The sequence below is a fragment of the Pleurodeles waltl genome, chromosome 5 (genome assembly GCF_031143425.1).
Source record: "Pleurodeles waltl isolate 20211129_DDA chromosome 5, aPleWal1.hap1.20221129, whole genome shotgun sequence".
In the NCBI taxonomy this organism is placed as follows: domain Eukaryota; kingdom Metazoa; phylum Chordata; class Amphibia; order Caudata; family Salamandridae; genus Pleurodeles; species Pleurodeles waltl.
The window spans coordinates 1470243648-1470268158 of NC_090444.1; the positions used below are offsets into that span (position 1 = coordinate 1470243648).

At 44.6% G+C, this 24511-nt stretch overlaps 1 protein-coding gene across 2 annotated transcripts in view; it reads right to left on the minus strand.

Annotated features, from left to right (window-relative positions):
• Window positions 1–808: 808 nt before the first annotated feature.
• The window catches only part of PHF3 (PHD finger protein 3), a 629825-nt gene continuing 606122 nt past the window's right edge, over window positions 809–24511 (minus strand). For both annotated transcript variants that reach the window (XM_069235742.1, XM_069235741.1), the window contains one exon: window positions 809–4239. In XM_069235742.1, the coding sequence (XP_069091843.1) occupies window positions 2075–4239 (2165 nt within the window). In that variant the 3' untranslated portion in view covers window positions 809–2074. The remainder of the gene's footprint in view (window positions 4240–24511) is intronic.

A 24511-nucleotide genomic window follows, 5' to 3' on the forward strand; every position in this document is an offset into this window, starting at 1 on the left:
AAAGTAGATCTACCCATCATTCCATATTTGAACAGTGTGGTGATATAAGCTGCAGACACGAATGAAACACAATAAAAATGGGAAAAATGTTCATAACATTCTTGCACCACAGTGTTTCTAAACAATTTCTAAAACATGGTTTCTGCTCCTACACAAGATGTTTATTTTCAAGACAGATGTATTTACTAGATCCAGATATTACAATGTGTTTCAATAAAAAAGAATGTATGTCAACCTATTTCATGAAAGTATAACTGTTATGTTAACACAATATACAGTATTGATTAAGCTGCCTGCATTTGTGTTTCGCTAGATTACTATCAGGTCTTTATGGTATCTAATATTTGAAGCGCCAATACATACAAAATGTATAGCAGCAAAAAAAAAAAAAACATGAAAAAATTAAAATGTTTTGAGTTGTAATCAATGTAAGCTGTTTTTGGAAAATCACAGTAATGGAGTGTGCCACTCTACTAGGTAACGAACACCAGACAGGTAAACGGGTCACTCTGTACTACTCTATGTTGCAAGCACATGTTCTACCAGGAGGAAAAGATTGTTCTGATCCTGTCATGTGGCACACCTTTCAAAAAAGGTCCAGGAAAGTTCAGAAAGGGGGATTAGCACTCTTTGAAAAAACAAAATGTTATAGATCTTGTCAATGGCTGCAAGTTGCTTGAAAGGTGATCTCAGTCAGCTCTGAAGAAAGACCCAAATCTCAATAAGAAACACTGAAAACCCAATAACAAAAAAGGGTAGCACACCAAAGAAAGTCAATCTGTTCTATCAAGAATAATTTGCTCATATGTTTATGTTCTTCAATAAAACTTTATTCATATACATTAGAAAGCTCCAGATTCATAAAGGATGCTATCATTGATTGAGGTTATTTTATTTGGACAAATTAATCCTTCACATCAAAGCATGAGGCTCTACAAAATTATATCAGTCTTTACTAAAAGGCCACCAGAATTCTGTAGACCAATAAGCACAATCTTTTTTTATAGAAACACAGAATTATCTCATGTAAGAAAAAACACTGTGTACAAAAAGTGCAGTAACAGAGGCTGTTCCGATGAAAAACATTTTGAATTCAAGCATTTTTGATAATTTTGTTGAAAAGATACATAATGCATTTTTGTGTAGGATGCCAAATATGTAACAGAATCACAGATGGTAGCAGAACAAGTAGAAGTGTGACTCTGGAGCCTGGTCAGGGGGCATAGAGAAAGAGGTAGTAGTGAGTGTATGATGGAGGTGTTAAAATGAAAGAATGCAAAGACGTTACATTATTCACTTATACTGGGCCAAATTCGCTTAGGTTAAGCTTCTAAACCAGAAATAATTCAATAAATGATTCATCTTTTTATAAAAATCAAAATATCCGTTAACATATTTACATTTTACAGTACAGGATTGCAAAACATACAGATATATACAAGCCACAGTCAGACTAAACAACTTGGGACCAATAAATGATTTTTCTTTTTAAAAAACAGAATCCGAGCTTGAAAGGAATAAAATATGTACATTTGTATACTAAAGGACAGCATTTCAACACAATTATAAAATTGTCTTGATGTCTTGTAGCTTCACACTTCAAATGCACTGGAAATTCTTGATAATTTACATGAGATTCATTTGAAACACAGTAATGTTCTAAAACAGTGTATTTTTATAAAAAGGCTGTCAATTCTTTGTCATGTAATTAGACTGTATTTGAACCGACATAAGCAAGCAGTTTATTAACTAAATCAATCTTGTCAATTAAAACAATGTAAAAGCATTTATTGCATAATAACAAATAGCTCGTAATATTTTATTGTATAGCCACATACAAGTTTATTTATTTAAAATATTTCACCTTTATCTCTCTCTTCTATGGATGGTTGTTATAATGTTAATGAAGATCGATAACTGGTTTGTACCAAAAGAAGGACTTGTTTCTGCCAAACATCAACAATGAATAAAAAAATATGGGACAAGGCCAGCAGGCTTTTTTTATTTACTTAAAACTGGTGGAAATCTTTGTAGAGTTTATTAAATTACAGCTTTAAAAGCCAACTTGCATCTTTCACCTTTTTTGTTTTACTCGGTCATGGTAGTCCTTTTCCTTATAGTGTCTTTCTCTGTATTTATCTATTTCTCTGCTTCTGTCTCTACCTTTTTCTTGTTCTTTATCCTTTTCATGAGTATGCTCATGTTTAGATTTATCATCATGCTTGTCTGAATTTTTGCAACCTTTTTGGGTTTTTTCTTCCATGCTTCGGTCACTGCGTGAAAGTCGAGACCTGTCTTTATCTCTAGGTGTTTCATCCCTGCTTTTTCTATCTCTCTCTTTTTCTTGGTTTCTGTCCCTTTCTCTGTGTCTATTCCTTTCAAAGCCATAGTCACAGTGCTTTTCATCGTGTAAATCGCTTGCATGAAGCCTGTTTTTCCTTTGGTAGTGAGACTCACTAAAAAACCTTTGCCTACGATGAACATCACTGCCACGGCTAAAACCTTGGTCCGAGATTGGATCATGCCTGTCCCATGGGTCACTGTGGCGTCTTCCCGGTAGGCGTTCATCGCTGCGAAATAACTGCTGTGGTCGTGGAAATCTAGACTGTCCTGGGGCCAAAGGGATACCCTGTGTAAGAGGACCAAAATAATGACCTGGTAGTTGAACTCTGGTAGGCCAAGGTACCATAGGATTTTGCAAGCTAGAATCTACAGATCCAAACCTTAAAGATGGTCCCCTTGGGAAGCCATAACCAGGGGGAGGAATCAATGGAGGGGGCATATGTTGAGGGAATCCATACACAGGGGAGAAATTTTGAGGTGAAGGAATCTGTAACAAGGAAGGACATGATTTTGGACTCTGTAGGATGGATTTTGGAGGTCTAACTGGTGGGCAGATGTCCCGTGACGTGGAGCTTGGTTCACTCTCTGTGGTATTCTGTGCTTCTAAATGAGATGGAGCACCTGTTGGCCCTCTCACATATGGTTGTAAAGATTCCAATTTTTTAAACGAGTCTCTCTGCAAATGTTTAGAGCTTTCTTTCTGTAAAAGGTTTAAATGATCGGTTCCTCTGTTTTCAGACAAAGGATGACTCATCCCAGACTTTAAATGATCTGCATAAGATGGATCCTTCTCTTGGGGAGACTGCTTGCCTTCTTTGCCTATTGGCTCAATACCTGAAGTTTTAACGTTTTCCTGTGCTATCCTGTCTTGACTTTCCTCTTTTCTGCCGTTGTCATTCAACTTGGCTTCAGAAGAAATGATATGTTGTTTCCATCCAGCTGCTTGCCTTGGGTCCCGTTTAATATAAACTAACTTTGTAGATCTAATAGGATTAGCTGTAGTTTCTGGAGATGCTAAGCTGTCATTATTATTCACACTGCTATTACTAGATGTGGAAGCAGAAAAGCTACAATCTGCAATCCTCTCAGATTCATCATTTTGGTCATCCAGATGACAACTTGCATCTCTTTCTTTAGCTCCTTCTCTTTGAAATGAAGCATCAGAGAGGTTGTCTAAAAAAGCTTCTGTGGAAACATCGGGAGGCTTTCCTTTAAGACTTACACCTTTCAAGGTCCTCATCGCATAAAGACTACTTACCACCGGAGACTTCACAGATTTTTTTACCTTTGTTGATTCTTGTGATTCGTCAAGTGTAGTTCTGGTGACAGAAACACAATCATTTGTTAATTTGTTCACCCTTTTCACTTCATTCAATTTTGAGTTCTCATCCAGTGTAGTTTCATTCTCATCAAATATGTTTTCACTATCACCAAAAAGACTCTGAAGGATGTCATCCACAGGCAGTGGTTTGTTGACTAAATCGAGGGTAGAAGACTGATTTTCCCATCCAACTAAAACACCTGGAAGAAAGCGAAGAGGCTTAGGTGGCTCGGATTTGCTTGTTATGGGTAAGGACTCCATAGCTGTTTGAGGCTCAATGTCATCATCATCATCATCATTAACATCATCATCATCATCATCATCATCATCCAATTCTTGGGACCTACTCCTGCTTTTGTGCAATACTGTTGTGAAGGAATTAAAGAATTCATTTTCGTCCTCATCTTCCACATCTGCCTCTTCTTCATTAGTGACTTCAGTTTTTTGTTTTTTTTCTGGGGTAACATCCAGTGTATTTCCAAGGGCTTCCTCATCAAGACTTGTGCTGTGCAACCTTTTCAATCTTTGGCGAATTATCAATGCTAACAGAAGGTTTGGTCGACGTGATTCCAGTCCTGCATGTAGTAAAAAAAACAAAAATAAAGAACAGGATAAATTGAAAAGAAAAAATACCTTCGCATGATATAGTGTTAAAAAAAACTATAGTATAGTATGTCTCATATGGAAAAATGTACATATACTACACAACAGCAAAATCAGCAGCTGTAGAAAACAAGTTCAGTTGTTTTTCTTTTGCAAAATCATCTGACTGCATAGTGACAACAATGGTATTCTCTTCTGAGCTCTTCACTAAACACGTAACTGAGGTCTAACTGGTAAATCTTGTAGGGTATTACAACAACAAGACAGTTTGTCAGCTGGCTTATACCAAACCCTTAATTTGTGACAAGTCAACTATTTGTCAATTCTCTTCTCTTCTTCCACTGAAATCATTTCAACATAAAAACATCTGCCTCCAAGCAGAAATGCAAGTATGTTCAATTTGTTTCATTGAGAGCCAAGTTTCCCTCTCTTTCATTCTGGATGATGAATGCCGAATGGATTGAAAAGACCTTCTCACCAAAGTGACAGCAAAGCTGAGAAAATCTCCATAATACATGTTGCTAGTAGGCACATTGGTGGTTCTTTTTATAAAGTAAAGCAAAGATTTCACATTGATTTTCATGATTATTATTTACAGTGTCATATTAAAGCAACACATTTACTTACCTTGTAAGCATCTGTTCATGGCATGAAAACTGGAGACCCCTTTAGGGAGGGATTTGGGATTGGTTCTGAGAATTATCTTAGCATGATGAACAAGGAAGAAAGGTTCCTATAAGGTAGGAGCGTTTATTTCACTAGCTCGCTGAAGGGAAGTAATGGCTGCAAGGAAAGCCACCTTCTAGGAAAGGAACTGCAATGGGCAAGAGTGCAGTGTTAAAAAAAGGAGGGTCCATGAGTATTTTGGAGAATTACTTTAAGATCACACACAGAAAGCGTCCAGGTAGGATAAAAAATATGAGGCCTTACATGAAAGCCTTAATGATTAGTATCCTAAACAATGAAGCATGTTGTCTGTTCTGCAAGTAGGCAGCTACAGCAGCCACATGTAACCAAATGGAGGTGTAGGCGAGGCCATACCTTTGTAGAACCTGTAGACCTTTGTAGGTGAAGAAGGTAAAAATGTCTTGCTTAAATGTTGTAAGAGGATTGACATTTTTTTTTGCGACAGTAGTGTAAAAAACATTTCCATTTGGCTGCATAGCAGGCTCAGGTAGCCGGCCTGCGGGCCTCTGAGAACAGACTTGTATTCTTTCAATAAGTTAAGGTGACTAAACTCTAGGACCTCAGGAGCTAAATTGCAAGGTTAAGCTGCTAAGGGTTGAGGTGATTGACAGTGATGGGGTATTACGTGAGACGATCCGGTCTGTTGGGGAGCTTCTTATAAGGCACCAGAGAACTCTAGAGCAGGGTGGTGTATCATGGGTTATGTGCCCAGGTTGGTGCCACTAAGATGAGAGTGAGGGATGTTTGTCTCAGCCTCCAGACCAGTTCATCCATAGTGTTTTTGTGAATGCAAATATCTCTGACCAGTTCATCCATAGTACATTGCCCATAGACTGTGTGTGTGGCAGCCTGATGCCGAAGTTTGGGCATTTTCAGCCGTGGCAAACAAGTTATTTGTGGAAACCCCCAACAATGGAAGTACAGGAGTAGAACTTGAGGGTGGAGTTCCCACTTGTGGATTTGTTGGTGTGCTCTGCTAAGAAGGCCAACCCTGGGAATGTGTTGTACGAGCCAATATCCACCCACCACAGATGTTCTGGGCTACAATCGACAACTGTAGTGAGTGTGTGCACCTTTGTTTCTGTAGGTAAAACATGGGAGTAGTGTTGTCAGTTTGGACAAAGACTGTGTTGTCCTCCATGAGACAATGGAAGGCCCTGAGAGAGAGTTGGATAGCCAGCAACTCAAGGTGACTGATGTGAAGTGATTGTTGTACATATGTTCACTTCCCCTGAATGGTAAGGTGAATGAAATGCATGCTGCTGCTGATGAGTGATGCGTCCTTTGTGATGATCTCTTGTGAAACTGGGTGTAGGAAGGGCCGCCCCTGCCACAGATTGTTTGCGTTTCAACACTGTAGAGGGCAATGTGTACAGCCCCAAATCAACACTAGGGGGGTCATTCTGACTCCCGCCGGGCGCGGTCACCGCGCGCCCGGCGGGAGCCGCCAAAATACCGTACCGCGGTCGGAAGACCGCAGCGGGTATTTTGAGTTTTCCCCTGGGCTGGCGGGCGGCCTTCAAAAGGCCGCCCGCCAGCCCAGGGGAAAACGACCTTCCCACCATGAAGCCGGCTCGTAATCGAGCCGGCGGAGTGGGAAGGTGCGACGGGTGCTACTGCACCCGTCGCGTATTGCTATGCAGACAGTGAAATACAAGCTGGGCCCTCTTACGGGGGCCCCTGCAGTGCCCATGCCATTGGCATGGGCACTGCAGGGGCCCCCAGGGGCCCCGCGACACCCCCTACCGCCATCCTGTTCCTGGCGGGCGAACCGCCAGGAACAGGATGGCGGTAGGGGGTGTCAGAATCCCCAAGGCGGCGCAGCAAGCTGCGCCGCCTTGGAGGATTCTGACGGGCAGCGGAAAACCGGCGGGAGACCGCCGGTTTTCCTGCACTGACCACGGCCAAAGCGCCGCGGTCAGAATGCCCTGCGGGGCACCGCCGGTCTGTCGGCGGTGCTCCCGGTCAGAATGACCCCCTAGATCCTCTAGATGACCTTCTGCTTGAGACCAATGTGCTGCTAGGCACCCTAGCACCAGATACATGTGCAGTCTGGCATAGGAAACTATGACTATGCAAGATACCATCATTCCTAACAATCTCATCACAGTTCTGACTGTTACTTGGTGATCTGGTTGAAAAAGAGGTAGCAAGTTCTGAAACGCTTGATTTTCTGGGGTAAGCTTTTCCCACTTGTGAGTCTAGGATGGCCCTGGGAAAGTGATGTACTTAAAGGGGCAGAAGGTTAGGTTAGGTCAAATTGATTCTTAATCCTAGACTGTGCATGGTCTGAATGGTGGTCTGGATGTGCACTAAACGTAACTGCTGCGTGGCGCTCTTGATCAGCCAGTTGTCCAAGTAGATGCCACTCCTCCTGAGATGAGCTGCCACCAGGGCCATACATTTGGTTTAGACTTTTGGGGCTGTGGTAACCTCATATGGAAGTACTTTGAATTGTTAATGTTGTGAACTCATCATAAACTGCAGATATCTTTGATGTGCTGAGTGGATGGGTATGTGGAAGTAGGTACCCTTCAGATCCGGGGCGGTCATGAAGTCGCTTTGCTGCAGCAGTGGTGTGACCTCTTGCAGAGTCACCATATGAAAGGGCTCCCACAGCATGTATTTGCTGAGAGGTCTGAGATCGCAGAAGGGTCTGAAAGTGTTGTCCCTTTTGGGGATAAAAGGAAAAACAAGGAATACACCAGCTTTCTGCTGTGTTGTGGCGGGATTGGTTTTATGCCCCCCTTGGCCAGGAGGGCTGGTACCTCTTTCTCAAGGAAATTCAAATGTTCCAGAGACAGTCTGTGTTGCTGGTGGTGGGAGGGATGTTTGATGGTGCATGAATGAGTACCAGACTGTACCCATCCTTTATAATGTCTAGGACCCATTAATCATAGGTGATTTCTGTGCAATGGGGCAGAAGACCATGCAGCCTTCCTTTAAAAGATGTTGAATGAATGGGGAGAGGAGAGTCAGTGTTTTGTGGGGGTTAACCCCTTTGGGGGCTGTGCCCTTTCCTCTGCCTTTGCCATTTTTACCTTTGTATCCACTACTAAAGTAGCCTTGTAAATGTGACTCTTGTGGGGGCCTTGAACAGGTGGAAGAGGTTTCCTTGGTGGGGAGTTTGACTGCACCATGGTATTGACAGGGGCAAAAGGAGCCACGAGGAACAGATGTTTGAAGGGTGCCCTTTGCTTTGGCCGTATCAGTATCTTTTTTGGATTTTTTTCTAGTATCTTGTTGACCTGAGGGCCAAAAAACTGCTCGCCATCAACGGGCACATTTGGAACATGCACATCCACAAACATTTTCCCAGGGGCCCAAAATGTTTGGTTTATGATGTGACCAAGGGCCGCACTGATGCTAGCAGGGAGGCAGTCGAGTGGGCAGGGGGCGGTAAAGTGGGGTGTGAAGCATTTACATTTAGCAGCTGAACTGCATGTGAAACCAGAGTTTGAAACCAGGAAACCTGGATCAATCTCAGCTTCCTCACTTGCCCAAATTGTGTGATTTTAGGCAATTGTTTTATTTCACTTTCTCAAATTTTTCTTCGTTATCGCATATAAGAGGACCTTGAAATACATGACTTCAGGATGCGCACTGAACAAAACCTTCTCCTGCCTTTGATTTAATAAACTATCATATTTTTTATATTTATATTTAAAGCTACCCAGGCCACCCAAAGGGTGCACAAAGCAACTGACTTGCCTCTTAAATCACTACTGGCTTTGTTATCAGGGAGGGAGAGGGATGAATGATTATTAAATTATGTTTGAAAACTATCACTTAAAACGATATTTTTCAATGCACTGATACAATCAGATATATTAAGGAGAAAAAGGTTCAGGATGTTAATGAAATACACCCTTTGAATATTGAAGAGACTATCATATTTTTACACTTTTACTGAAAGATGCCTTCAATAATTAAGATGTTCCTAAAGTTAAGTAGTGCAGGACATCTTATTTTTTTTTTTACTTTAGTTAACCTATAAATAAATGGTTGCCAGTTTAATTAACATTTTTGTCAATGATAGTGCTGAGTCGAGTAAACATCAACCTAGTGTTGGGGTTGACCGAAGGGGCTGCATGTAATGATCAGGAAGGCTGCTTGAAGCCTCCGGGCCATACTCAGTATTACTGATTTAGAAGGTGGTGTTATATCTCTGGCTTAAAGCTAGAGACATGCAGTCACGCATGTTGGTGCAGAGGAATGCTGGTGTTTATCCTACAAGCAGCTATGTCTGCGGCATTCAATGCCCTGTGGATGTTGACCCTGTAGGAAGATGGCTCTGTGTATACTATTTCAAAGTAAGAAATAGTGTGCACAGAGTCCATGGGTTCCCTTAGAGGTAAGATAGTGGCAAAAGTAGATAATTCTAATGCTCTATTTTGTGGTAGTGTGGTCGAGCAGTAGGCTTAGCAGAGGGTAGTGTTAAGCATTTGTTGTACACACACAGGCAATAAATGAGGAACACACACTCAGACTTATGCCAGGCCAGTAGGTTTTTATATTGAAAAATATATTTTCTTAGTTTATTTTAAGAACCACAGGTTCAAGATTTACATCAAACACTTTAAATCTAAGGTACTTCACTTAGATACTTTAGGAACTTTGAATTGAAACAATATCATGTACAGTCTTTGTAAAAATGTCAATAAGCTATTTTCAAAGTGGACACAGTGCAAAAATCAACAGTACACAAGTAGGCACACAAAACACACCTTCAGCGGCACAGGGGCGGCCGGGTGCAGTGTGGAAAGCAGGCATCTGGTTTTGTATAGGTTTCAATGGAGGAACCCGGGGGTCACTCTAGCGGCGCAGGCAGGCACGGGGTGGCTTCTCGGGACAGCCACCACCTGGGCAAGGCAGAGGGTCGCCTGGGGGGTCACTCCTGCGTCGAAGTTCGGTTCCTTCAGGTCCTGGGGGCTGCGGGTGCAGTGTTGGTTCCAGCCGTTGTGTCCCTTGTTACAGGCAGTCGCGGTCAGGGGGAGCCTGTGGATTCTCTCTACAGGCATCGCTGTGGGGGCTCAGGGGGGGGTCATCTCTGGTTACTCACGGGCTCGCAGTCGCCGGGGAGTCCTCCCTGAGGTGTTGGTTTTCTGCAGGTCGAGCCGGGGGCGTTGGGTGCAGAGTGTAGACTAACTCTCTTCCGGCGGAAAATGTGACGTCTTTGGAAGTTACTTCTTTGTTGCAAAGAAGTAGCTGGTTTTGAACAGGGCTGCTGTTCACGTGAGTTTCTTGGTCCTGTAGTCCAGGGCAGTCCTCTGAGGCTTCAGAGGTCGCTGGTCCCTGTTGGATGCGTTGCTGGAGCAGGTTTTCGAAGTTGGAGACAGGCCAGTAGGGCTGGGGCCAAAGCAGTTGTCGTCTTCCTCCTTCTCTGCAGGCTTGTAGGTCAGCAGTCCTTCTTCTTTCTTCAGGATGCAGGAATCTGATTTCCTGGGAGCCCCTAAATACAGAATTTAGGGGTGTGTTTAGGTGTGGGAGGGCAGTAGCCAATTGCTACTGTCCTTGAGGGTGGCTACACCCTCTTTGTGCCTCCTCCCTGTGGGGAGTGGGGCACATCCCTAATCCTATTGGGGGAATCCTCCAAACTCATGATGGAGGATTTCTCAAGGCAGGGGTCACCTCAGCTCAGGACACCTTAGGGGCTGTCCTGACTGGTGGGTGACTCCTCCTTGTTTTTCTCATTATCTCCTCCAGTCTTGCTGCCAAAAGTGGGGGCAGTGGCCAGAGGGGCGAGTATCTCCACTAGCTGGGATGCCCTGGGGCGTTGTAACAAAAGGGGTGAGCAACTGAGGCTCACCGCCAGGTGTTACAGTTCCTGCAGAGGGAGGTGAGAAGCACCTCCACCCAGTACAGGCTTTGTTCCTGGCCACAGAGTGACAAAGGCACTCTCCTCATGTGGCCAGCAACATGTCTGGTGTGTGGCAGGCTGGCAGAAACTGGTCAGCCTATACTAGAAGTCAGGTAGGTATTCAGGGGGCATCTCTAAGATGCCCTCTGGGTGTATGTTACAATAAATTGCACACTGGCATCAGTGTGCATTTATTGTGCTGAAAAGTTTGATACCAAACTTCCCAGTTTTTAGTGTAGCCATTATGGAACTGTGGAGTTTGTGTTTGACAAACTCCCAGATCATATACTCTTATGGCTACCCTGCACTTACAATGTCTAAGGTTATGTTTAGACACTGTAGGGGCATAGTGCTCATGCACTTATGCCCTCACCTGTGGTATAGTGCACCCTGCCTTAGGTCTGTAAGGCCTGCTAAAGGGGTGACTTACCTATGCCACAGGCAGTGTGAGGTTGGCGTGGCACTCTGAGGAGAGTGCCATGTCGACTTAGTCATTTTCTCCCCATCAGCACACACAAGATGTGAGGCAGTGTGCATGTGCTGAGTGAGGGGTTCCCAGGGTGGCATAAGACATGCTGTAGCCATTAGAGACCTTCCCTGGCATCAGGGCCCTTGGTACCAGGGGTACCAGTTACAAGGGACTTAGCTGAGTGCCAGGGTTGTGCCAATTGTGGTGACAACGGTACAGATTAGGGAAAGAACACTGGTGCTGGGGCCTGGTTAGGAGGGTCCCAGCACACTTTCAAATCATAACTTAGCAGCAGCAAAGGCAAAAAGGTAGGGTGTAGCCATGCCAAGGAGGCATTTCCTTACAATTGTACACTGAGAAACCTGGCCTATGGTGAGATCTTCAATATTCTGAGGGAAAAATCTTTTTTTTTTTTGGAGAAATTACATCAAAGCTATTCAACTCCTAGAGCTAGACTTGGGGCTTTGTCCTTCAAGTCCTTATGCATCATTAAAACAAATTCTGAAGGAAGCATCTTGGTCCAAGCGTTTTTTAATGGATATGGAGGTGTGTCGTAAAAGAAGAGGTCTTGAGAAGTTAACTACTTCGGTAACTATGAAAAGGGTGCAACCCTATCTGACCTGGAATGTAAACCATGGGGTGAGGTGACTGTGTATCCTGCTTAGACTTAGTAGATTGCCATTGAAAGATCTCAACTCTCGGTGGGATGGCTCTACTACTGTTTGTGATCTGTGTCAAGGAGGGGTACAATCTCTCACTCATGTCTTATTTGTCTGTCTGGCTCTCGCTGCTCCAAGGAAATTGTGGTTGAAACCCCTTTTCTTACAGCTTAATATTAGATCTCACAGAGAAGCGCTAGATTTATGTTAGATTTTGTTATAGGATTTTTAAGTTTTTCCAGTCATTTTTGCAGATATCCTGAATTATGTATATTAAATAAGGAACTATTGTTGTATGTATTTATCTATTTTGCCCTTTTAAGAAATGAGTATTACTTTTTTATGGAATTTTGTTTCTTCCTTTTAATGATCTTGTATCGGTATTCACGTGGACCTCTCAGGAGTTCCATAACATGATAATAAATTGAATTGAATTGAATTGCGTGCTTGAGAGTTTGGCAACTCCAGCTGCTAACCATTGGAGGATTGCAATCTTTTACCTGCTGCATCAAATTTGTGACTCTCTGTCTGGAGGAGGAGCATGCCCTGTAGACCGGCTATTGGCTCGCTTTCTTCCTGCACTGACTACTATAGAGTCAGGTGGTAGTTGTGTTCTAATAAAAAACCAGATCAGAGAGTGCAGTTTTATATATATATATATATATATATTTTTTTAAATCGACCCTAGGTGTAATGACTCTGGATTTTACTAGTTCTCTAAAAATATCTTCGGCTTGTTTAACCATGCCTGGGAGCATAGTGAGACATTGATAATCTTTACGAGTAGACGTCAAGGTGTTAAATAAAAAAATCATCCTCAATGGCATTGGTATCTAATTGTACATTATGATACGCAACTGCCCTGGCTATAACGTGATTGTACGCAGTGGTATTTTCAGGGGGAGATGGCCTTGCTGGGTATAAATCGGGATCATTGGGAAGAAAGGGATCTGTGTCATATAAGTCCGATGGATCCACATCCTCTTGAGGATCAGAGAAATCATCACTAAGTGGTGAAACAGGGGATTCTTGTGTAAGTAAAGGTGGTGGTGGAGTAGCAGGTGGTGAAGAGGCAGGAAGGGAAGGAGAATGTGGTGGTGAAGCCTGCTGCGGTGCCTTTTGTTCCTCCTTTTGTTTAAAGATTTTAGTAGATGGAGGCCCAGCGTCGAAAGTTTCTTGGAAAGTTACATTTCTTTTGATTGTTGGAGAAGGAAAGGCTATGATCCTTCCTCTGTCCATATGTAAATGGATCTTTCGTTGCTTAACGTCCATTACCTTCAATACGGGCTGTATCTATGATGAATCCTCAGTAATTGGAGCATATCTACCACCATTAGGTTTCAGCTCCGAAAGCTTGGATACTGGATGCTTGAGTCAAGCTAAAAATGTCGGCTCCGAAAGCACTGTTACTTTTTTCAGCTCTGAGGTGGAAGAGTCCGATTTTCGACTCAGTACTGAAACAGATGTGGCATGCTGTTTGCTGGGTGCGGAAATGCATTTTGGTCTTTTGTTTCAGTGCAGAACCCTAGGGTTGGTCATCCAAATGTATTTTTCGGGTCCGACCATGGCTGGAAGGCAGTGGAGGACTGAAGACCAATGCAGAAGTCTTTTTAATTGTCTTTGGGTGGTGGGATGGGGCTGGTGTACTCACGTACTGCGCTAGTGGGATGGATTGGCTTTTGACATAGGAATATTTATCCAAATCGGAGTCTGCAATGGAAATGGTTGCACATGCTGTGCTACTTCTTGCACGTTTGTCCCCGAAGATGTGCTCTGACAACTTGGACGCCATCTCCATTTGACACGCTACTCGATCCCTAAGAGTCTTTTTGGACTGAAACGATCAGCAAGCGTCACAGTTTTCTTCTCTGTGATCTAGAGACAGGCACAGATTGCACACCAAATGTTGATCAGTGTAGGGGAATTCGGCGTGACACCGAGGGCAAAACCGAAACTGAGCCCGTTCCATTAGCCTAACATTGTGCGACTGCAGCGTGTCAAAGTAGGCCCAAAAAAGTTGAGGTCACCACTAAGGGCATGTAATCGACCCCAACGACTACAATTGGATTGACTATAAGAGTGGAAAACGCAACTGAAACTATACCGACGTTTATAGAAAGTTAGAGAAAAGTTCAGCTAATACCAACATACCGGAGCGAGAGGAAACGCGTCCCAACCCGACGGCAGAAAGAAAACAATCTAACAAAGGCCTCGATACCCATGCGTAATATCACCGAGAGGAGGATTCACTTGATCCTGTGACTCAGGGGAAAAAACTTCTTCAAAGAAAACCAACTTGTAACACTCCAAGCCCCACACTAGAAGGCGGACTTTTGCAAAGTATGTGTATCTACAGCTACACGTGCCATCAAACACACACACACACATATTCATACATCTATATCCAATCCTGTCTACATATAACTCTATAAATATAGCTACCGAACAAATTTAAGTCAGAGAGAAAAAACTGAAATTCATCAGAATGAAGCAAAATATATAAATCATTTAACGTTTTTAAGTATTTAAAAAACAATAGTGCACTACCAACAACCCCTCTGAAGAAAACCGCCTACAAATCAGCCCTCATCAAGTACCACCAACGCATCAAGGAAACCAAGAGAGCAGCAGTCACGGACCGCATTGAAAGAACAGCCAATCACACGAAAGAACTCTTCAATACTCAAGGAAATTTCCCGCCCAGCAGCCAGAGAACACAATCTGCCCTTCGCAATAACTGTATGACACTCTTTCAGATTATTTCCACAGCAAGATAGCCACCATCTACAACTTCGACCCCCAACCTGCCAACCTCAACTTCAATTACCTTGGTCCACCCACACACACCAACCAAGCGACCACTATATGGACCCCCCTCACCACACCCATCATGTCCTCCATCCACTCCGGAGCACCCACAGAACCCTGCCCCCACCATTTTTTCAAGCTTGGAACCAAGACAATCGGCACAGAACTCACTACCACCCTTAAATCCTCCATGACCACCACAGCCTTCCCTGACAGATAGAAACACCCAGAGGTCAGGCCCCTCCCGATGAAACCTTCTGCCGACGCCAAACAACTCAACAGTTGCCACACAATCTCTCTGCTCCCATACCCCACCAAAGTACTGGAGAAGGCCATCAACCACCAGCTCAATGATTAACTAGAGAAAAACAACATCTCCCAATCGGGATTCTAGGCCAACCACAGCACGGAGACCACCCTGATCGCAGCCACCAATGACATCACATCCCTCCTTGACCGGGAGGAGACACCAGACCTGATCCTGCTCGACCTATCAGTAGCATTCAACACCATACCGTACCACACACTCATCAACAGACTCATAAGCACTGGCATCCAGTGGAAAGCCCTCAATTGAGTCACCTCCTTCCATACAGGACGCAAGCAGCGAATCTGCCTGCCTCCCTTCACCTCCGAAACAAAGAAAATCATTTGTGGCATACCCGAAGGATCATCCCTCAGACCCACCCTGTTCAACACTTACATTACTCTCCTCGCTGACATCATATGATCCTACAGACTCAACATCATTTCCTACACAGACAACACACAACTCATCTTCTTGCTCACCGAAGACCCCTCCACGGCTTGGACAAACTTCCACAATACAATGACCAGTGTCGCCAACTGGATGAGAACCAACTGCCTTAAACTCAGCTTGGACAAGACAGAAGTATTGATCTTCAGGAGAAACATATCCATATGAGACAATAGCTGGTGGCCCTCTGAGCTTAGACCCACATCCACTTCAACAGACCATGCATGCAAGCTCGGTATTATCCTCACCACCGGAAGTGACAAATCAACGCAGTCGCCTCTTCCTACTTCCTCACCCTCTGCATGCTCACCAGAATCTTTAGTTGGATCTCCTTCAACACCTGAAAAACCATCACCCAGGCCCTCGTCACGAACCGGCTGGACTAAGGCAACGCACTCTACTCCAGCATATCCACTCAACTCCTCAAGAGACTCCAGGCCATGCAGAACGCAGCAGCTATACTCACCCAAACCTTACCAAACAAACTCACATCACCCCCACCTCAGAAACCTTCACTGACACCCCATCCAGAGGAGAGGCCAGTTCAAGATCTTTCCGCACGCCTGCAAAGCCTTGCATCAGTGGTTCCCAACCTGTGGTATGGGGACCCCTGGAGGTCCGCAAAGCCTCCTCAGGCGGTCTGTGACTGCTTAGAAAATTACCTAATATTAATAGATTGTTACAGTGTATGCAAGTAAAGTGGCTAAATGAACAGCTGAAATTTTAAAATGTACTGTAAATATTAAGGAATTAGAAATTGAAGGCTAAAATTAAAATGTCACTTACCCAGTGTACATCTGTTCGTGGCATCAGTCGCAGTAGATTCGCATGTTCTGCAATAGCTCGCCATCTGGTGTTGGGCCGGAGTGTTACAAGTTGTTTTTCTTCGAAGAAGTCTTTCGAGTCACGGGACCGAGTGACTCCTCCTTTTGTCTCCATTGCGCATGGGCGTCGACTCCATCCTCGATTGTTTTTCCCCGCAGAGGGTGAGGTAGGAGTTGAATTGTAGTAATAGTGCCCATGCAATGGAGTGACTAAGTATGCACTTATTTAAGGTTGAGATGATACATATATAAATAATTGAAGGTAACTTCCAAACTGCTACAGGCTCCCGGGGAGGCGGGTGGGCACATGCGAATCTACTGCGACTGATGCCACGAACAGATGTACACTGGGTAAGTGACATTTTCAGTTCGATGGCATCTGTCGCTGTAGATACGCATGTTCTGCAATAGACTAGTAAGCAGTTATTTCCCCAAAAGCGGTGGATCAGCCTGTAGGAGTGGAAGTAGTCTGAAATAATGTCCTTAATACAGCTTGACCTACTGTGGCTTGTTGTGCGGATAACACGTCTACACAGTAGTGCTTGGTGAATGTGTGAGGCGTAGACCATGTGGCTGCCTTACATATTTCTTGCATTGGGATGTTTCCTAGAAAGGCCATGGTAGCACCTTTCTTTCTGGTTGAGTGTGCCCTTGGTGTAATGGGCAGCTGTCGTTTAGCTTTAAGGTAGCAGATTTGGATGCATTTAACTATCCATCTGGCTATACCTTGTTTTGAAATTGGGTTTCCTGCATGAGGTTTTTGAAATGCAATAAAGAGTTGTTTAGTCTTTCTGATGTTCTTTGTTCTGTCAATGTAATACATTAATGCTCTTTTGACATCTAATGTATGTAGTGCCCTTTCAGCTACGGTATCTGGCTGTGGAAAGAACACCGGAAGTTCCACTGTTTGATTTAGATGGAACGGTGAAATAACCTTTGGCAAAAATTTAGGATTGGTCCTTAGGACGACTTTATTTTTGTGTAGTTGTATAAAAGGTTCCTGTATAGTAAACGCCTGAATTTCGCTTACTCTTCTCAGGGAAGTAATGGCGATGAGAAATGCCACCTTCCAGGTTAGGAACTGTATGTCGCAGGAGTGCATGGGTTCAAAAGGTGGACCCATAAGTCTAGTTAGGACAACATTTAGGTTCCATGAAGGAACAGGTAGTGTTCTTGGTGGTATAATTCTCCTAAGGCCCTCCATGAATGCTTTAATGACTGGTATTTTATATAGGGAAGTTGAATAGGTAGTCTGCAGGTATGCAGATATTGCTGCAAGGTGAATCTTAATGGAAGAGAAAGCTAGGTTAGATTTTTGTAAGTGAAGCAAGTAACCCACTACATGTTCTGGAGTTGTGTGTAATGGTTGTATTTGATTAATATGGCAGTAGCAAACAAACCTCTTCCATTTACTTGCATAGCAGTGCCTGGTGGATGGCCTTCTTGCTTGTTTTATGACTTCCATACATTCTTGGGTAAGTTGTAAGTGCCCGAATTCTAGGATTTCAGGAGCCAGATTGCTAGATTCAGCGATGCTGGATCTGGGTGTCTGATCTTTTGGTTGTGCTGTGTCAACAGATCTGGCCTGTTGGGCAATTTGATGCAGGGTACCACTGATAGGTCTAGCAGCGTTGTGTACCAGGGTTGCCTTGCCCAAGTTGGTGCTATCAATATGAGTTTGAGTTTGCTTTGACTGAGTTTGTTTACCAGGTAAGGAAGGAGAGGGAGAGGAGGAAAAGCGTAAGCAAATATCCCTGACCAGTTCATCCATAGGGCATTGCCTTGGGATTGTTTGTGTGGGTATCTGGATGCGAAGTTTTGGCATTTTGCGTTCTCCCTTGTCGCAAACAAGTCTATCTGAGGTGTTCCCCAGAGTTTGAAATAAGTGTTCAGTATTTGGGGGTGAATTTCCCATTCGTGGACCTGTTGGTGATCTCGAGAGAGATTGTCTGCGAGTTGATTTTGTATCCCTGGTATAAACTGTGCAATTAGGCGAATTTGGTTGTGAATTGCCCAATGCCAAATTTTTTGTGCTAACATGCTTAACTGCGTGGAGTGCGTCCCTCCCTGCTTGTTTAGATAATACATTGTTGTCATGTTGTCTGTTTTGACGAGAATGTATTTGTGAACTATTATTGGTTGGAAAGCTTTTAGTGCTTGAAAAACTGCAAGAAGTTCTAGGTGATTGATATGCAGTTTTGTTTGATGTACGTTCCATTGTCCTTGTATGCTGTGTTGATCGAGGTGTGCTCCCCACCCTGTCATGGAAGCATCTGTTGTTATTACGTATTGTGGCACTGGGTCTTGGAAAGGCCGCCCCTTGTTTAAATTTATGTTGTTCCACCACAGAAGCGAGAGGTAAGTTTGGCGGTCTATTAACACCAGATCTAGAAGGTGACCCTGTGCTTGAGACCACTGTGATGCTAGGCATTGTTGTAAGGGCCTCATGTGCAGTCTTGCGTTTGGGACAATGGCTATGCATGATGACATCATGCCTAGGAGTTGTAATACCATCTTTGCTTGTATGTTTTGTGTTGGATACATGCGTTGTATGATGGTGTTGAAATTTTGAATTCTTTGTGGACTTGGAGTGGCTACTCCTTTTGATGTGTCTATTATGGCTCCCAGGTATTGTTGTACCTTGCGTGGCCGAATTTTGGATTTTGTGAAATTGACGGTGAACCCTAGTTTGAAGAGGGTTTGTATGATATGATTTGTGTGATTTGAGCACTCTATTAACGAATGGGCCTTGATTAGCCAGTCGTCTAGATATGGGAACACATGTATTTCCTGCCTTCTGATGTGTGCAGCGACTACCGCTAGACATTTGGTAAAGACTCTTGGTGCGGTTGTTAATCCGAAAGGCAGTACCTTGAATTGGTAATGTATTCCTTTGAATACAAACCTTAGGTATTTCCTGTGCGATGGGTGAATTGGTATATGGAAATAAGCATCCTTGAGGTCTAAAGTTGCCATGTAGTCGTGCAGCTTTAGCAATGGCAATACTTCTTGTAGTGTGACCATGTGGAAGTGGTCTGATTTGATGAAAGTGTTGACTACTCTGAGGTCTAGGATTGGTCTCAGTGTTTTGTCCTTCTTTGGTATCAGAAAGTACAGTGAGTAAACTCCTGTGTTTATTTGTGTGTTTGGCACTAATTCGATTGCATTCTTTTGCAATAGTGCCTGCACTTCTATCTCTAGGAGATTGGAATGGTGTGTTGTTAAATTTTGTGCTTTTGGTGGTATGTTTGGAGGGAACTGTAGAAATTCTATGCAGTAACCATGTTGGATAATTGCTAGAACCCAAGTGTCTGTAGTGATTTTCTCCCATGCTCTGTAATAATGACCTATTCGTCCCCCCACTGGTGTTGTGTGGAGGGGGTGAGTGACATGTGAGTCACTGTTTAGTAGTAGGGGTTTTGGGGCTTTGGAATCTTCCTCTATTTCTAGGGAATTGCCCTCCTCTATATTGTCCCCGAAAACCTCCTCTATACTGTCCTTGGTAACTGGACGGTGTGGCTTGTGAGGTGCTGGCTTGTGTGCTTTGACCCCGAAACCCCCCTCGAAAGGGCGTTTTACGGAATGAGCTGTAATTCCCTCTGCTCTGCGGGGAGTAGAGTGCGCCCATGGCTTTGGCAGTGTCCGTATCTTTTTTGAGTTTCTCAATCGCTGTGTCCACTTCTGGACCGAACAGTTCTTTTTCATTAAAAGGCATATTGAGAACTGCTTGTTGAATCTCTGGTTTAAATCCAGACGTTCGGAGCCATGCATGCCTTCTGATAGTTACAGATGTATTAATTGTCCGTGCAGCTGTATCTGCAGCGTCCATGGAGGAGCGGATCTGGTTGTTGGAGATGGCCTGTCCCTCCTCAACCACTTGTTTTGCCCTATTTTGGAAGTCTTTGGGCAGATGTTCAATGAGATGTTGCATCTCGTCCCAGTGGGCTCTGTCATAGCGCGCAAGTAGTGCCTGGGAGTTCGCGGTGCGCCACTGGTTTGCAGCTTGTGCTGCGACTCTTTTACCAGCTGCATCAAACTTGCGGCTTTCTTTATCTGGGGGTGGTGCATCTCCAGATGTGTGAGAGTTGGCCCTTTTCCTAGCTGCTCCTACAACAACAGAGTCTGGTGGCAGCTGTGTTGTGATGAAAGCCGGGTCTGTAGGAGGCGGCTTATACTTTTTTTCCACCCTTGGTGTGATTGCCCTACTTTTGACCGGGTCCTTAAATATGTCTTTTGCGTGCCGGAGCATACCAGGGAGCATAGGCAGGCTTTGGTAGGAGCTGTGGGTGGAGGAGAGTGTGTTGAACAAGAAATCATCCTCGACCTGTTCTGAGTGGAGGCTTACGTTGTGAAATTGTGCTGCTCTAGCCACCACCTGAGAGTACGCGGTGCTGTCTTCTGGTGGAGATGGTTTTGTAGGGTATGCCTCTGGGCTGTTATCTGACACTGGGGCGTCGTATAGGTCCCATGCGTCCTGGTCTTGGTCACCCTGGCTCATGGTGGTGTGAGCTGGGGAGTGTGATGGCGTTTGTGCTGGTGAAACGTTAATCACGGGCGGAGGAGAGGGTGGTGGTGTAACTCTTTTCACCACTTTTGGTTGTGGTGCTTGTTCCGTCTGGAACTCCAACCTTCTCTTTCTCCTAATGGGGGGAAGGGTGCTTATTTTTCCTGTCCCCTGCTGAATGAAGATACGCTTTTGCGTATGGTCCGCATCAGTTGCTTGTAGCTCTTCCTCAAACCTATGCTTCTGCATTTGGGAGGTTAGCGAGTGCTCTTCTGTATAAGAGCCTGAAGCTGGGTCGCTTGCAGTTTGTTTCGGCGTCGAAACTTTGTCTGCGTGTTTTTTCGGCTCCGAGGTGACTTTTTTCCTTTTCGGGGCCGAAACCTCTCGGCGTCGATCTGTTTCGGTGCCGCTGTCTCGGCGTCGAGCCGTGTCCACACCGGCATCTCGGTGTCGAGGCTTGTCTCCAGCACTTTCTCGGTCCCGAGAAGGCTGCGTGCCGGTGTCTCGACCGGAGTCGGACGATCTCGGCACTGTTTGGGCCTTTTTCGGTGCCGACGGTCGGTCACCGATTTTATGGGTTGAGCCATGGCCTGGTGGCAGTGGCGTCCCCTGGGCCTTGTAAATGTTTCTTTGTGTGGTTTTCGACGTCTTACTCACGGTTTGTGTATCGTCGAATCCTTCGGAGTCTGAGTCTTGGATCGAGAAGGTACCTTCCTCTTCCTGTTCCTCGAACTCCCGTCGGGCTGTCGGTGCGGACGCCATTTGAAGTCTTCTGGCTCGACGGTCTCGGAGTGTTTTTCGGGACCGGAACGCACGACAGGCCTCGCAGGTGTCTTCGCTGTGCTCAGGTGACAGGCACAGGTTGCAGACCAAGTGTTGGTCTGTGTAGGGGTATTTATTGTGGCATTTGGGGCAGAAACGGAACGGGGTCCGTTCCATCGGCGTTCTTCAGCACGCGGTCGGGCCGACCAGGCCCCGACGGAGGATCGAAAAATTACCCCGAAGGGCACCGGAGCTCTTCGATCTTCGATGCGGTGTTGAATGTAAGTATGCCGATCCCGAACGCAACAATACCGACGAAAATCTTCCGAAATTAACTATTTTTTCTGTTCCGAAACTCGGAGCGACAGGAACACGTCCGAACCCGATGGCGGAAAAAAAACAATCGAGGATGGAGTCGACGCCCATGCGCAATGGAGACAAAAGGAGGAGTCACTCGGTCCCGTGACTCGAAAGACTTCTTCGAAGAAAAACAACTTGTAACACTCCGGCCCAACACCAGATGGCGAGCTATTGCAGAACATGCGTATCTACAGCGACAGATGCCATCGAACATTAAATTATTATCCTCAGATTGATTTGTGGGAGCAGTGCAGGTGCATCAAACAGTTTATAGTATGGACAATGTGTGGCTGCAATTGAATTTAGAAAAACTCCAACCTTCCAATTAAAATTTCCATTTTTTAAATTAAACATAATGTGTTATCATTTGTGTATGTGTTTGATGGAATGATTGTTTATGTATTTTTTGCATTTTTTTGTGGTTCAAATCATCAACAATGTTTAGTTCTTGGTCTGATGGCTTCCAGTAATGACTCAGTGGGGGGGAGGGTCCCCAGATTCCAATAATGATAAAGTGGAGGTCCACAGAAGTCAAAAGGCTGGGAACCGCTGCTTTACACAATTAGGGACCTGCATACATCAACCACCGTTTGTACTTCCATCTACCAAACATTCACCTGCGCACCTCCCTGGCCCTCGCACTCTCTCCCCACCACATTAGTCGCAGCCACAGCAGTGGCCATTCCTTTTGCTACATTGCTGCCAAGACCTGGAACGACCTGCCTCTCCACTTATGAAGAGCATCATCCCTAGCAGACTTCAGAATGAGACCCAAGACCTGGCTCTTCAACTGAGTCTTTGCAACCTCAAGCACTGGGCTAGCCTCAGGGGCGATAGTGTGCGCTACACAAATACTGACTGATTGATTGATAAAGTTGCATAATTTAAGAAAAAACCATAACGCAGCATCTCCAACTGCCACATCAGCTTTTCTCCAAGAGTCCAGGAAGTAATGCTACATGGGTGTATGAGCATTAGCCCATGTGGCTGCCCTGCAGATATCCAGTAATGGTACTCCTGCAAACAGGGCGGAAGAAGCAGCAACCTTCCTTGTCGAGCGTGCCTTGGCTTTTGACAACAGCGGCCTTCCTGCTTTTTCATGGCAGAAGGAGATAGCCTCATAATAACTTTATCCTCTATAAAATGCAAGTATGGTTCATGTATGCTTAATTTCGCTGATCCTTCTCACAGAAGAAATAGCCAGCAGGAAGGCTACTCTCCAGGAAAAAAAATGTAATTCAGCCTTGTAAATCGGTCCGAAATTAGCCCTCATAAACTGAGACAAGATGATGTTCAGCGTTTATGGTATTGAAGGAGGTGTTACTGGAGAATGCTCTTAAAACAGTCCCTTCATGAACTCCTTCACAAGTCTGTTGGACTATAGAGAGAGTTTCTCATCTGTCACCTGAATCTGGGGATCGCAGTCAGATGCACCTTTAGAAAGGAATAAATCAATCCTGACTGTGCCAGCTGCAGTAGATATGGGAAGATCTTTTCTGATTCAGCAGAGCACCAGACAAAAGTCTTTTCCATTTTGCGGAACAGCATTCTGACGTGGACTCAGCTCGAGCATGTTGGAGAATCCTTCTACAATCCTCCAATATGTTTACAGTCATAAACTCAGTGTTGTGAGCAGCCAAATGGACAAGATAAGAGAGCGATGGATAAAGAACTTGTTCCTTGTTAATTGAAAGAAGATCCTCTACTGGCTGGAACTGTTGATGTGCACACTATAATAGGCGAAGTAGCTCAGTGAACCAATACTGTCTTGGCCACACCGGAACGATCAGTATCAGATGGCAAGGTTCACACTTCATTTTCTGGATGACTATGAGAATGATTAGAAATGGAGGGAAAGCATAAGCAAACATTCCCGACCATGCCAGATGGAATGCATTTCCCCAGGAACCTGGCTGAGGGTACCTGCTGGCATACAACTTGCATTACTTGTTGTGTTTGTTGGCAGGAAGACCGAGATTTGGAGTTCCCCAAAGGTGAAACACTTTCCTCAACTGCCGCTGGCTGAGTTCCCACTTGTGGCATTGTTTGTTTGTCCTGCTTGAAGAGTTCGCTCATTTGTTCTGTTCTCCTGGGACATGCTCTCCTTTCAAGGTGATGTTTGTGCTGATCACTCATTCCTAGACTGTTGAGCTCGAGTTGAAAGAACTTTTGACTTCGTTCCTCCCTTGGTGAGGTAAACCATTGTGGTAGTATTGTCTGTTCTCACCAAGACTGAAGAGTTGCTAAGTCTTCGAAGGAAAGCCAAGACCCAAGGATACTGCTTCAGCTCTAGAAGGTTTATGTAATACGTTGCTTCCTGAGTGGTCCATTTTCCTTGGATTTCTAGGTTCTGAATATGGGCTCTCCATCCCTCTAGTGAGGTATTGGTTGTCATTATTAAATGCGGTCAATACAGAGATGAATGATAGATGCTGGGAAATGTTTGTGTTCAACCATCATGACATTGCCATTCTCATCTCTGGGGTAGTAGAGAGCATATCCTCAAAGGTGTCCTGGCATTGAACCGATTGCTTGTCCATCTGTTCCTGCAATG